This window comes from Camarhynchus parvulus, chromosome 2 (assembly GCF_901933205.1).
Source record: "Camarhynchus parvulus chromosome 2, STF_HiC, whole genome shotgun sequence".
NCBI classification, from domain to species: domain Eukaryota; kingdom Metazoa; phylum Chordata; class Aves; order Passeriformes; family Thraupidae; genus Camarhynchus; species Camarhynchus parvulus.
This window is the reverse complement of record NC_044572.1, coordinates 138,509,179-138,524,866: the sequence shown is the minus strand read 5'-3', so window position 1 is coordinate 138,524,866 and position 15,688 is coordinate 138,509,179. Positions and strand designations below refer to the sequence as shown.

The window sequence follows — 15,688 nt, the reverse complement described above, 5'->3', positions numbered from 1 at the left end:
GGAAGTGGGCTCAGGTTGCACCAGCACAGGTTTAGATTGGATAGTGGGAAAAATGTCTTTACAGAAAAGGTGGTCAGGCACTGGAACAGGCTTGCCCAGGGAAGTGGTGGAGTTACCATCCCCGGAGGTGTTTAAAAGCCGTCAGGGAGATGGTTTAGCGCTGGACTTGCCAGCGCTGGATAAAGGGTTGGACTTTATGATCTTGGAAGCCTTTTCCATCCTAAACACGTCTATGATTTTATGTTGCCTCAGAGCTGGGCAGTGACTTCCATATTGGGCCTGTTTGTGCAACGTTTTGTCATTTTACTTAGTTTTGCGCATTTTGTATATTTTTATTGCATTTTTGGCATAACTGCAGCACAGCCCGGCTCTTGTGCAGCCAGACAGAAATCGGGACGTCTGTCCCAGATTAGACCCTGCGGAGGAGCAGAGGGAGGCCATTCCCGAGCCGTTCCCGCCCGCCCCGCCGTCCCTCCATCCATCCGTCCGTCCGTCCGTCAACCACGGAACCAACGCAGGCTGCGCGCGCCGCCGCCGCCCGCTCCCCGTTGGCCCGGCCCGGCCTGGGCGGGAGGAGCGGGGCGGGGCATGGAGGCCGTGGCGGGGCGGGGCATGGAGGCCGTGGCGCGGAGTTCGGAGCGGGCCGGGGCCGCCATGCGGAGCCGCGCCGAGGTGGACGCCACGCTGCAGACGGCCAAGCTGAACCCGGCGGAGCTGCTGCCGGCCGTGCACTGCCTCAGCTTCGGTCCGCAGGCCGGCGGCGCCGAGTGCTGCCTGCTGCAGCTGGAGCCGGGGCTCTGCGCCGAGTTGGAGGCGGGGCGCAGGTACGGCGGGCGCGGGGCTGTCCCGGACACGGGGCTGTGTCCGCACTTCTGTGTTCTTCTGATGCGGTGCACGTAACTGCCGCTTAAATCCCTTAAACCTGTCTCAGTTACACTGGAAACGAAAAGCTATTTACTTATAAGAAGCGTGTTTTGTTTTTTTGGTTTTGTTGTTGTTGTTGTTTTCCTCTGTGTGTGTGGTGTTTTAGTTTTTTGTTGATTTGGTTGGGTTTTTTTTTGTTTGTTTGTTTTTTTGTGGAAAGCTTCCTGCTGTGGAGACTTCTGAACAAAACTCGGAAGATGCTGGAATAGGCTCCTCAAAAAGTGGTCACAGCACCAAGGCTGCCACAGCTCAAGAAGCAATTGCACAGCGCTCTCGGGCACCTGGTGTGATCCTTTGGGCAGTCCTGTGCCAGCCCAGGAGCTGGACTCTATGATCCTTATGGGTCCCGTCCAACTTGGGATATTCTATGATCAGAAATACAGGTTTAGAAAAGATATCATGTCTCTAAAAGAATCCTGCTGACTTTGAGATTTTCCTGCTAGAACTCTCGAGGCCTGGTGGATGGCAGGGTGCCATAAGTTACACAGATTGGCAGGGAAGGATGTGCAGTATGGACGTGTAAATTGGCAGGGAAGGATGTGCCGTGCTATGCATGGGCATGGGGTAGGATGGTTATGTGACACCAAACTCTGAACCAAGAGCAGGTTCTACATAAGGTTTTGGTACTGTTTTAAATTTCTTCCTTTACTGCAATGCCAGTGACATAAGGAAAATCTTTGAAGTGATACAAAATGAGAAGTCCTTCTAGAGAAGGTAGCTCTTTGAGATGTATGTTAGTAAGCCCATTCCTATTTCGTGCAATACTGATAAAGTATTATCTGTTGGAGGTCTGACTCATGTTGATCCCTTGGGGCACAGCTGAGCTTTGTTCATGCATGCAGGCTTTGGGAAACAAGAGGAGCATTTAATTGAATTGAATCTGAGCACTTAGGTTAGTGTAGTGACCTGGGAGGAACTGAATGTTGCCCTGTCGTGCTCCTGCTTTGGTATTATCACGTCCTCGTGCAGAATCTTTACTTCATCAAGTATGTGAGGTGAAGAGGGTGCTTTACATTGTCTCTTTGTCCAGAATTGTTGTAGAAGATTATTTTCTTTCCTGCTTGGAATTACTTGCAAGAAAATAGGTATTAATTATCTGAAGGGCTCTGCACAATAAACAGTTTCTGTTTGCTTTCTTGTTTCACTGTGGGCCAGCTTCAGTCCTCATTAAAGGACAACTCTAGTTTGTTATCTAATTTTTAAGATTAGTGAAGTAGTTCACACATTAAGCATCACTTCATCAATGTTTTAGGGGGGTTGAGCAAATTGGTCTGTGACTATAGGCGTTAAACTGTGTTCTGCATGAAAACTTGGAATGCTTGTCTTTTGAGTTCCCACACTAAAAGGAGAGGGAAAAACACAGTCAATTAGATTAATTTACATTTGCATCTTTATATTTTGGTGAACTGTGACTGCTGCTACCAAACAGAACTGCAGTTTGTAATTTCTTTACAAATGTATGAATGTGAGAAAATATCAAACAAGTTTAATAAGAGTTCATCCTGAAACAGAGGTAAAAATACATCATTATTTCCACGTTGGTTTTTTTTCCAGCCTAATAATCCGTGGTGAAAAGGATGAACGTGCAGTGTTGTGCAGCAAAGATAAAACTTATGACATGAAAATAGCAGATACCTCAAATATGCTGCTGTTTGTTCCTGGTTGCAAAACTCCAGAGGAACTGAAAGCAGATCAGGCATCTTGTAATATTATTCATTCACAGGTATGTCTTTCAGGGCTTTTATTTGTTTGCTTTAATTCTCTGCTTTTTTATTCTCTGTAATTTCTTGTATTTTGTCCAAGATGTATATGTGAAACCCAGCTGGGATTCAGTTGCCTAAACATAGACTTTTAATGCCATTTTAGATGCCCTGTGGTATTGCTTAGCCACTATTGCAGGCCGCCACTGGAGAAAGGATGAGTCTCTTGTAGCTTCTTTGTGTATTGACCAGTTCCAGGACGCTGTTGATGCTGGTAGTTTATTTATAGATGTGATTAGGATGGGGCTGTTGGGAAAGCATATTGAGTTATTTATTTTTTAGCATCAGTTTCATTACATGATTATGATAATGTAGCGATGCGAACAGCTCGCTGTCTAGGCAGCAGGCTAGAAAACTTAATGTTACAGCATACTATATAGCTTTCTTAGCTAATTACACAAAGCAAAAGCATATTGACAGTAACTCTATCTAATCACTATAAGCACACGCACCTTTGGTTAAAACAATGCTTGCTTATTTTTGAATACAATACTTGTTTATAAGAGACAACGCATAGAGCACTATTCATAAGCTTAACTTTCTTAATATCTGCTAGCTAAACTTTTTGCAACTTAGAAAGCTAACAGCTCTATTGTTCTTATTCTCATGTCTTCTCTACAGCTTAAATAATTTTTTTTTTTGCTGCTTTAGCACTACTCACAATTCTGCTGTATCTGAGGCTTGTTTTTTGCAGTTTTTTAAAAGCTTTCTGATTTTATGGAGTCCTACAACAGCTGTCTTTATAAATGTGCTTTTTATACAGGGCCATGCTATGCCTTAGGATGTCCAAAATGGCTTTAGAGCCTTTCTTTAGGCAACTGAACTTTCTCTGTAATGTATGATTATTATTGTTTCGCGGAAGTTAAAACTGTGGTTTATTTTCATCGCATAGTAATTACTTGTGGTAGGTATTAAAAGCTTATTAAAAGAAAATATAATTTCTCAGTATTAGCAACTATTTTTCAAGTAAGCTATTTACAGGTTGATTTTTAGGAGTGCTTTTCCCAAAAGGGAGATTTTTACCATGTTGTATCTGAATACTATTTTTTAAATACAGAAATGTATTCAAAGGTGGCTCTTTCAATTAGTGTATCAAAACATTTGTCAAAGTGAATGATTTTAGAGTTCTCAGTTTAAGAATTCATTGTTCTCTGCCCTCCTGAAGCATAGTTAATAAAAATCTATTAAATTTAGGCAAATATTATTAGTTAATTATTTTCTGTAATGGACATAATGGCATCATTGAGGAATAATCCTACTTCAACATCAGTTCTTCCATGAGGTCTAATGAGCTAATGTAAAAAGTTAATTCAAGCTGAAGTAGATTAATGAGAAAGTAATATTATTCCATACTTTTTTTGCTACATTTAATAATTTCACTATTCCTGTGAAGTTACACATCATAGAAATGTGATTTGCTTAGGAACTATTTAAAAAGTTTTATTTCTAAGAGCTCTCAAAATGCTATCAAAAATGTAAGATGGTTCATTAACACTGCAAATTGTGAAACGTAGCAAAAGATACTATGTGTACTCAGTACTTTGGGGCTTCACTGCCCTTCACTTGCTGTCTTGATGCTGATCTTTGTATCACTTTCACAGCTGATACAGCCAAAGCATCTGCCATTTTATTCACCTCACAGAGCTTATCTCAGGTTGTGAGCTTTGGAATATTAATTAGAATTATTTATTTCCTTTTCTATGCAGAATATCTTCTTATTACCAAAATGATCAGAAAATAACTTGGCAGGAAAAAAAGCCTAGCACTTAAGTAAATGCTAATTGACATGAAGCTTGGAAGTTTGTCAGGAAGTTGGTATTTAGCTGAATTTTTTTGCCAAGCCAGTTATGTAATAGATTAAAATTGACAGATTTCTGTGTATTAGAATTTGTATACAATTACTTCTATATATAGGTGGTTTTGCTTATAGCTGATTTAAATGGAAAATTATTTTTAAGTTTTAGTTGTTGTTTTTGTTTTCTTTAAATGGAGGACTTCTAAATTACCCCAAGTACTCAGTAAAGCGCTTCAGGTATTTTAAAGCATTGTCTAGAGGCTTTTCGTGGAAGCTGTTTTAACATGGGACTAGTGATTGGGTCAGGAGTTACTAAGCTGGAGCCTGTTCTGCCTCTGTGATTCTGTTCCCGTTTCTGTCAGTTTGGTAAATAGTAGAAATTATGCTGAAAGGCCTCCAATAGTCTGGCCTCTTCCAAGAATCTTGCAGTAAGTCAAAGCTGTGCCCTGTGAAACATCTCAGGATTACTCTGAAAGTAAAATTTTGGTAAGTCAGTGTTGTTGAATCAAGAACAGCCAAACTTCCTGTTGCACACTCTTAATTTGTGTGTTGACTCAGGGAGAGGAACAGAGGTGTCTTGTCAGTTGTGTGCAAGCGTAGCTTTCTGTCCTTGTTAATGTCTGCTTTGCTTGAGCTTACGACTATGATGATTCATTAAAAAGACCATGAAGTAGATCCCAAGCTTGGGAAGAAGTGGGGAAGATAGATACAGGTTAATACAGGAGGGCTTTTATGGCAGTAACACAATTTACTGTTAAGGCAAAAAGCAGTTTTGAGGGGAATTGTGCAGAAATATATCCTGTGGTGATTTCCTATCATTTGCGGGCAGAGTTGAGTTGTTACCTTTGTCTTATGCACTACAAAGATATATTTTATCAATCAACTGTGGATTTTTATTCTTCATTGTCTATAGTAATTTTTTTTATTGAAAACATTGCAATGATTGTTTTATCTTTAAAGTAATTACCCTATTAATAGTTACTTGTTTTCAATGACTGGGTTAACACTGCTTGCTGATAATTTTTGGTAACCAGCTTTGAATCCAGATGCTACATTAGAATGTTTAAAGAGTTTCTGTTTTCTCTTGTAGATTGCTGGTTTCTCCAAGAACTACTGGGAATTAAGGAGATGTCGACCAAAACTGAAGAAACTGAGGAAGCTTTTAATGGAAGATCCATATGAAGGGCCTGATAGTCGGAAAGATCAGGCTTCAACATTTTCAAAGGTAAATCAGCTGTGTAAATTGCTTTCTTGTAATTGGTAATGAGCAAATTAAAGTGAAGAAATGTCCTGAAGTAGAAAATCCCTTTCCTCACATGATTCACAGTGCTTCTTTGAGTTAATTTTTTAACCCTTCTGTTCTAAACAAGTTGATTGTTGATAGCACTTCCAGTGAGTACAGGTAAGCAACCTTTTTATTAGTTAAAAGAAGAAAATGAAGGACATGGAAGGAGACTGGGCATTTCCCTTTTCCTATGGGAAGTTGCTTGGAGCACAACCTTCAGAATCTTTTCTAAATTCCTTGAGAGTTACATGACTGCTAAGGTCAGAGCACACCCAGGTACAGATTGCTTGCCAGTCAGTAATTGGTGATGACAAGGAGAAGAAGGGAGTTGAAGAGAGTAACAGGATTATATAAGGCATGGAATAAGACAAACTGAAAGAAGGGAAAACACAAATTAAATCCTGTCTTTCTGTCTTATGGTGTTTCCAGGAAATTCCATTTGGGACCTAAAGAGTAGTAACAGGGAGACCTGGACTGTGCAGCATTATTATCTCAGCTGAAAGGCTGATAAAAATTCTGGGGTTTTGTTAGCTTGGTTGGTTTTCCTTTTGACTTTAAGACCAAAAAGTAGTTGCTCCCAAGTATTTTATGCTGAGGCTTGATTGAAGCTGACACCACCAAACCATCTGCATGTGCTTGGATGTGCAAACACAGATGTTACTTTTCTCTGGAGAGACATGATGCCTCTCTCTTCTTGGATGATTAACTGATTAGTTACACGCTGATTTCTGATTAGTTACAGAATCTTGCCCCCAGAATTGCCTACCTGTGCTGATCTAGGCATAGAAGGACATACAGCAAAATAAGGGACATTAATGACTGGTTTGAGGATTGATCACCATTTAATTTTGAAGGAGAATGCATTTCCTCTATGAGCTTACTAGATAACAACTAGATATATCTGATAAATGTAGACAAGTCTTAACCTTGCTTCTGGTGCAACTCCTAAATGAATCTGAAGGCTCTCCAGGGGAAAGCTCTTTCCTATGGGACTAATTTTCACTAAATCCCAAACAATGTATGTGTAGTAATGATTTCCACTGTTTTATTTGCTTACACTTAACATTTATCTTGTGCTGGGAATTAATTGGCCACCTTAAATCTGTTTGAAAACAAATGACTTTTGTTTTCTGAGTCTCATGATTTTCAGGACTATATCATACACAGAGAACCCTAGCAAAAGAGCCATAAAGATCTGTGGCACTGTAGGGAACCTGTTGCATAGTGTTTTGATTTAGCACACTAGAGGAAAGCTTATAAATATGTAGGCTAGTACTGAATTTTACTGTGAAATGACAGGGCATACTCAGATGATCACAGACATCTGATAAGAAAAAGAGTAAGAAACGTATTAAATACATTATCTGGAAGTTGCTGGTGTGGACATCTTGCAAGTCAACCCATTCCATTTTATGTTTGCAAGGGCAATGCAGATGATAAAAGCATCAGAGCTGAGAGCAGTGATGTATTCAAAATAGCTGTTGGGATTGCTGGGCTGTCCTCAAAGCAGAAACATGTCCCAAGGGCTTCTGTGCAAGGCATCTGAATGGCAGCAATAAACTTCAAACACACATACTGATTTGGGGATATTTTTGCTCTCAATTGCTAGCAGTGTGGTTTTTTAAGTATTGTATGATAGGGTCATCCCTCATTGACATACTGGTGGGAGCTTGGCCTGATGATAGGAACAGCATATTCCTATCATCTGATAGAAATAGCAGAGCAGGAAGTGGAGGCCTTTCTGTATTTATTAAATGGTTTTTTAACATGTGGATGTTCCAAACTTAGTGTTGGTTTGTTCCATTTGTGTTCTCATAGTCTGATAGATCTCAATCAAATACTTAATCCAATGTTTTTCTTTCTGATAGGAGATATTCTTGAGCTATAATCAACAGAACATTAATATTAGAGTTGATTTAAAAGGCTCTACTGTGAATAAAGGAATTGGTGTCCTATTTCCAGTGCATTGAAGTCTGGTATTTCTTTCACTTACTTCACTCCTCATGATCCACCCACACCTTCATAAACCCATCACCACAGCACCTTCCCATCTCACCACAGAACTGTTCTGCAGGGACGTGTTTGTGTTCTGGCTGGGTCTGTGCTGTGTGTGTGCCAACTGATGAGCAGACTCCAAAACACAACATGTAACTGTTGAGGTCATGGTGGAGGAGCCTTTCCCTCAGTGGAGGTACTAAGTGCAGGTTCTAACTTTTATCCAAAAGTGATAAGTGATTTTTGCTTTGCCTTTTCTTTGAATCTCACAGATTAAAATATGTGATTTCACAAAAGCCAGAACACATTCACTTTTTGTTCTTGCTGGGATACTTCACTTACAAGGTCTGCTTGTGCTAGTTTGACGTTCTGGGAATATAGGTATTTTACTCAGGCCTGGTACAAGAACTTTCCTGTTGTTAGACTGCCTTTTATATTGAATAACTCTTTGAGAAAATGTTTTAAGTTACAGAAAAATTTCAGAGAATGTGGCACACCTTAGAAAATTCAGTCTAGGGGAAAAAACATCTATCTTAAGTCTTTCCTTCATTATAGCTTATAATTTAGTATGGTCCCTGAAGCAAAGAAGGAGTAATAACCTCTTTTATTTCCTTCTTTTTTTTCCCTTGTTGCAGTATACAACAGAAGATTTGTTAAATCTGATTCAAGCAAGTGAGGAAGAAATACTCCACCAATTGCAGGTCATAGATGCCTGCAAAATCGAAGGTATTTATATCTAAAGAATATTCTTACCTATGAGGAAATAACCCTCCTATTTTCCCCAAAATATTGTCTCCTTTTTTAAGGCCTATTCTATATCCTTGTCTTTCAAGGTGCAAGTTACTTCAAAGTTCTAAGACTTGTTCCCATAGATCCATGTCCTCTGCTGCTATGAATCTGATCAGAAGGATGAAGCTGAGCAGGCGCTGCCAGTCTCTCTCTTTCCGGGATAACTCCTTTGATGCTACAAACACTGGCATCCGAGTATCCCACCCACAGCATGAATATTTTTTAGCTGGTCACCCTCTTCATGAAGCAGTGGGTACTGCTTTCTGTAGTTCTAGAGGCAAAAATAGCTGATTCTTAGGTAGCCCTATCCTTTTCATAGTCCTTTCTTCCTCCTGGACTTGGTTTATCTCAGTGTCTTCCTGCCATGTGAGGAAAGGCTGGAGCAAGTGCCTCACCTTGGGACAGGTTCTGTTCATCCTTTACTTGGCCATGCCCAAATCCTCACTGGGACACAAGGTGATGGCAGTCCTAGAGTCATCTGGGTTTCTGGATTTTTGTGAACTTCTTTGGACCTGAGCTGTTGCTTTGCAGAGCCAATGGAGCCCATGCTGTTCATGCAGTTCTGTTCCTGAACTAAGCATTAGTTCTTCCACATCTTGGAGTGATATTTTTAGTGTCTTTGTATCTGTGGCAATTAAAGAATTACTAAAGAATTACTAAAGAATTTCAAACAGTTGAGATAATTAAGTTTCATTCTCCTTTACATATGCTCTTATTATTTAGTTCCTTTTCTCAGCTTTTAATCCTGAAAAAAACCACAATGCTGCTGCATATTGTAAAGGTGTGACCTGGATGTCCAGACTCCAGTAATGTATCTTAATGGCAATAGAATTAAGGTGTTAATGTTTTCCTTCTAACAGTGTTTTGTGGTGCTCTGTTTGGCAGGATATTGGAGAATTCTAGACTTTGACTATGAGATGAAACTCTTGAATCATGTGACTCAGCTAATAGACTCAGAGTCCTGGCCTTTGAGTAAGGTGCCTCTGTGTGCCTGCCTTGAAGAGCTTGGATCTCTAGAACCCAGGTAAACAATTATTTTTAGTACTTAAAATTGCCTACATTCATTATTAACTATGTGTAATTACAGTACTTGTTAACTGTCTATTAGAATTATAGTCTTGCAAATCTGGATTCTAGTTATTGTCATGTAAATGCTACATTTTCTTTGTTTCTAAAAATACTCAAGGTAATTTTTAGACAGGTTAGTAAACTGATTTTAGTGTTTATTGTTAGTATTTTCATTGATCCACAGTAGAAACATTACTGATGAGTTGTAAATGATGGAAGTAGCATGTGCTTAAGTTGTAAATTGCTGAGCATCTTGAAATAGCTGTTGTGAACCTACAGCTAGCCAAAAATGTTTGGTTTATCTGTTGCAAACTAGCTGAGAGGGGGGTATGTTTTCTGGTGTAATTCAAAATTACCATTCAAAGAAAATCTTAAGTTTACAATATGTAGCATTTTCCATTTAATTGCCTTTTGGCTCAAAAAGATACCTGCAGTTAGGCTATCATTTTATGACAGAGCTTCAGAAAAGAGCCTATTATTCAGTAAGGGATAATTAATTGCCAAATTTTTGACTTACATCATAGGATCATTCAGACTGGTAAAAAAAATTAGGATCATTGAGTCCAACCATTGCCTCACCACTGCCAAGTCCAGTACTGAACCAAGTGTCACATCTAGATACATGCCTTTTAAACACCTCCAGCGATGGTGACTCCACCACTTCCCTGGGCAGCCTGTTCCAGTGCTTGACAATGCTTTCCATGAAGAAATTTTTCTAATATCCAATCTAAATATGTCAGGCCATTTCCTCTGATCCTATCACTGTTACCTGGGGGAAGAGACCAACCCCACCTGGCTACAGCCTCCTTTCAGGGAGTTGGAGAGACTGACAAGGTCTCCCCTGGGCCTCCTTTTCTCCAGGCTAAACACCCCCAGCTCCCTCAGCTGCTCCTCACCTGAGTTGTGCTCCAGACCCTTCCCCAGCTCTGTTGCCCTTCTCTGGGCACACTCCAGCCCCCTGTCCTTATTGTAGTGAGGAGCCCAGAAATGGACACAGGATTTGAGGTGCAGCCTCACCAGTGCTGCACCTGCTCCTGCTGGCCACACTGTTGCTGATACAATTCTTTCTCATTGGAAAAAAAAAGATACTGCAAGAGTCTATTCCTTATTTCCCTTACACATTTTAGTCTTTGCTAGTTATAACTAGAAAGTGGAAGAGACCTTTGGGGGAGATCCTTCTCTCTTTTATTTTTTTACCAGCTTCTTCATTTCACCCATAAAAATGTGTCTCATCATCTATTCTCTTCAGTTTAGTTTTTTCTCCATACCTGTTTCTTAATCTTCTTGGTAACTGTTTCAGTAGTGTCCTAGTAAACAGTATTAGAACATGTTTTCTGATTCTTTTTTTTTCCAGAGAGATGATAGAACACATTCTTTTAAGCTACGGCAGGAAATATGTTGATGATGGTAAGTTTGGGAAAGCTTACATAGTTTAACTTTGCATAAAATAAGTAGTTAATAGTGAGGAAATGTAGGTGTTGTGAAGAATGGCCCAAACAAATGACTTTGCTACAGCGCAAAGGACGGAGGGAGGAGGGAGCAAACTGGGTTAAAAATCAGTACAATTGCTAAAGGAAGTTTCATAGGAAAATAAGGCTATTAAACTGTACAAGACAATAGTGAACAGAGGTACTGGAAGTGATTTATTAGTTGTGTACAAGCCATAATTTTGTGACTAAAGAGAGCTCACTAGTCAAATTTAGATGACATGTCTCTTTAGATACCCTAGAAGATCTCAGATATTTAAGTAATTAATTGTGCTATTATGAGTAGTCAATGGCATGAATTCAGCTTGCCTGGAGTAGGTATCTGCCTGTGATCTCTTGGACTGCACCACAAGATCTGCTGGTTGTAGGGATTAGATTTCCATTGTCCATCTCACACACAGATACAATACTGCACTGCCCTGATTCAGTCTGAATTCTTCCCCACGGAGGCTTTCATCTCACCTGTGGCTGAAGTAGGAGTTGCACTCAACCTTAAAGGACATAAGAAAGTCATTGGAGTGACAACAGACTCTTGTCTTAATATATTTAGGCAGTTTGCACAAGGACCAAGTCTGAATTACAGACAGGTGGCTGAAACAATAGAAGGAAGTGTTTATAGCTGATTTGGGTCAGAAATTTTAGCCAAGTCAGTGTGAGAGAAAATGAAATCTCATCTCTTTGTAATCTCACACGGGTGATTAAAGAAGTGAAAGCTTTGTTTACAAGCCATTCAGAAATAGGAATTAGAGCTGTAGGAGAAACAGTACACTGAAAGGGGAAAACATGGAGGGCAAGCACATTTATTGATACAAATTAATACTGTAGTTGGGACAGTGCTGCTGTATTCTGCATAATTTGTTCCTGAGAATAAGATACCATAATTTATCCAAATTAATACCAAGTCAAATTGCTTCCCAAGGAAAAGAAAAGAGAGGATGCTTGCTGTGTTGAAAACTGTAGAACAGAATGGAAATACAAGGCTGTTCTTTTATCCAAAGGCAAGAACCCAAGATAACCTAGTTTTTGCTTCTCGGCAGGGGAGGTTTTCTTTGAAATGCATGAAGATAAAATATGCAGAGCTATAGCACAAATGCTTTTGCAAAATGCAGTTAAATTCAATCTATCAGAGTTTGAAGAAGTCTGGCAACAGAGTGTCCCTGAGGGAATGACAACAAGGCTTGATCAGCTTCAGGTAAACACGTAAAGAAGGAGGGATTATTTTGTCAGTAGGCTGTGTCATATATAGATTTTATCCATTACTGGGTATTGTGTTGTTTCTGTCAGCTTTTGAGTTCAAGTATGCATCATGATGTCCTCTATGAGTACCAGTAGTCTGGAATCATGGTAATTCAGGTTTCTGTAACTCGGGCACGTTTCACTGTTTGAAGAAAGGTTGCAGCTGTAATTTACTACTTGTAAATATGACTGGAACAGAAGCTGAAGCTGTTGTTGAACAGATGGTAGTGACAGTCAGTAGAGTAGCAAACACTACTGGAATCCCTTTGCTCAAAGCAGGCAGAGAGATGTTGGAACCCAATGGATTCTCCCTTCCTTCTTATCATAAAAGAAATTATAAATACTGCCTGTATAACAGTGCCTTTATGATACTTCACTTTGCCTCTGGTAGTGCAGTTCTGGAAGGCTTTGGATCTACAAAGAGCAACTTGCATGGAATGTTGTCAGAAAGAAGGAAGTTTAATTGTTTTGTCAGTACTTTACATTTCCTTTCTGATGCTGTTCTGCAGGGCTTGGCTCTTGTGGATAAAAGTTCAAGACCAGAGACCATCTTTCTGCTGAAGGTGGAAGACTTACCTGAAGAAAATCAGGAAAGATTCAACAGCTTATTTGGCATACGGGAAAAGTGGACAGAAGTGGATATTACCCCTTATATACAGTAAGGATATATTTATTTTATTAAAACATAATTAGTATTATATTCTTCCATTTTTGTATAGCTGGCTTCTGATGAGCTGTCACTGCCTCAGTGATACTACTACACCTTGCATTTTAAATTAAATGGATTCTATATGAATAGAATACCCACCTCTAGGATCTGTAACTCTCTTTTTTTGGATTTAAATGTGTGTAAAAAGCTGATCCTACTGGGTTTAAATGGGTTATAACTCTCAGTTGATTAAGATAGACAATTCAAAGGCTAAACTTGCTGACATTTACTCTATATTTACAACACTAGAACTATAAAGCAATAGTGCTTCCTGTACTGCATCCGTTGTTCCTTTGGTAGTTAAGACTTAAATTATCTGCATTTTCTGGAATGTCCAGCTTTGATATATGTGAGCAGAAGTTGATGCTAACCCAGAAGTAACTGTATCAACCCTTTATGAGTGGCTCTAAATTTACTGTAATGTAACTGAATAGTTCAGAGCTAGCTAGATTGAAAACTCTGTTAGAGAACAGTAATAATAAAACTCCGCCTAAAACCCAAAATTCTTTTTCTGAAGTAAGTAGTGTAGTTTTGCCTAGTGTGTAAATGTCAAGGTAAGTTCTAAACTTCAGGCAATTTAAAGCATTATGTGATAGTTACAGTAGTTGTGGTTTTTCTCCTAACATCCAAATCCAGTTTATTGCTGTAGTTACAAATATTTTACAGATTCATTTTGTGTGAGAGTATCTCTAAATGCCAATGTCCTGTGCTTTATTTCCTCTGTAGAGACTTGTGTGCAGAGAAGCAGACTGTTGGTGCTCTTCTGACAAAATATGCTCGCTCCTCAATGCTGAATGGTGTTAAAGTTTATAATTCTAGAAGACCCATCTCATAACAAGTATTGTTTGAAGAACTGAGGATACTGAATGTAGTAACAGTGACTTACTTGCTGCTGCCTTCTGGGGAGAAGAGTGGCCAACCATCATTATACAGTGTACTTGAGTTTAAGCTAGGCTACTTGAATATGTTATGTTCTCTACTCAGCTAAGGAGAATGTGAGGACACTTGTGGCCTCTAAGGAATGATATTCAGCTCGCCTTCCTTTGCCAGCATTCTTTGCCAACCTTCCTTTGCCCAACTTCTACTTCTTGAATACATGTAATCTGTTTATCTGTAAGTCTGAAATGAAAATTTAAAACCTCCTTGATAATAATTCAATCAATTCAATTGAATAGCAAAATGGAAAAAAAAATTTAGTGTATTAGTGTTCTGCCCATTTGTGGCATTCTTAAAGTTTCAATGCAGTGTTCACATTTTGAATAGCACAGAGCTCATCAAGCTCATGAACAAATCATTCCCTACTGAGACTACATCAGTCTTGATTTTGAAAAGTGGTTCTTTTTAAGGTCCAGTCTATGAACACCATCAGCACAAGCACCTGACACTTTAATACTTGGCAGAATGGCCATATATATATTACAGAAAAACCTAATTGCAGTGAAATGTGAATACAAGACAGAGTAGTTGGATGTGGTGTTACAAATTTCCTATAAACTGTCATTAAAATGTAGCTGAGGTAAAACTAATGCTTTACAGAAGACTACTTGTGCTTTTTTAAAAAGAACTTACAAAACTTCATAGTACAATTATTTGTTTAAAACTTTGTTAGGGCAAATGACAGCACACAGAAATTGTGCCTTGAAACCTTACAGTTTTGTAATGACAATACTGTTCTATGTAGAGCAATGAAACAGATTGTTTTTATGATACTGCCATGAAGTGGTGTGCCTGAGATGGTAATTTTGTAATCATTAAAAAGGATTGTTTGCATGTCAGTAAACCAGAGTTTAATATTAGATAGTTTTCAGATTTATATTTTAAACTTTACAGTCATTGGTTATTTGATACGAAAAGCATTCTTTCTATCAGACTCAAATGTGAGGTAGGAAATACCTTGGAACTGCCAGCATTACCAGCTGTAGAGTGAGTGGGGAGAGTAGAGAAACTTCTCCTAAAGCAAATGCAACTCAAGAGGCACACTGTGTGTGTACTTGGAATTTGGTACAGATAAAAAGCTGAATAAAAGCTTCTTCCTGAGCTCTGTTTATTGTTGCCCAGTGCTGCAAGGTCAGTGCCCTGTGCTGCACATTGCTGGTGCAGGGCTGTGGTGTTTGACCAGCTGGGTGGAGATGCAGAAGGGCTCTCTGCTGGGAAGGACTGCCTTGTTTGCTGTCTGGTTCCAACAGCTCCGGCCCCCCAACAGCAGCAGAAGGTTCACTCCAGAGATCCATGGTTATATGAATGGAAAAGCCTTGGAAATTCCTTCCATTGCATCACAGAAGGCCCCTTAGTTGAAATACACAACACGATACTTTTATATTTGTGCTCCAAGTTTGTATTTACATACGTGTTTCTTTGTAAAACAAATAATAAATTAAGAATTTAATGAATAAAGCTTTATTACAGCCATGAGAAGTTTCTTCGATGCAAGCATTTATTTTAGCCTAAAATAGATGAATCTGAAGTAACTTATAACAGTCTTGGTTATGAAGGAACTTGGTCTCGCGTCTCGCGTCCTCTTGCTCCCACCACTGGCGCCCCCCGTGAGGCGCCACGCGGAGCTCGCTGCGGGCGCGCGCCGCTCCCGCCCCCCTTCCCGCCTTCTGCGCGCCCGCGCCTGCGCGAGCTGCGGCGCCTGCG

General features: G+C 39.6%; 1 protein-coding gene across 1 annotated transcript; it reads left to right on the top strand.

Annotated features, from left to right (window-relative positions):
* The first annotated feature begins 588 nt into the window (after window positions 1-588).
* On the top strand, window positions 589-15,450 carry DSCC1 (DNA replication and sister chromatid cohesion 1). The gene is made up of 9 exons (XM_030971526.1): window positions 589-824; window positions 2,479-2,647; window positions 5,570-5,704; window positions 8,395-8,485; window positions 9,434-9,572; window positions 10,971-11,023; window positions 12,141-12,295; window positions 12,849-12,997; window positions 13,775-15,450. Exons 1-9 carry the CDS (start codon window positions 589-591, stop codon window positions 13,881-13,883), a joined length of 1,236 nt encoding a protein of 411 aa, XP_030827386.1. The 3' UTR covers window positions 13,884-15,450.
* Window positions 15,451-15,688: the final 238 nt, after the last annotated feature.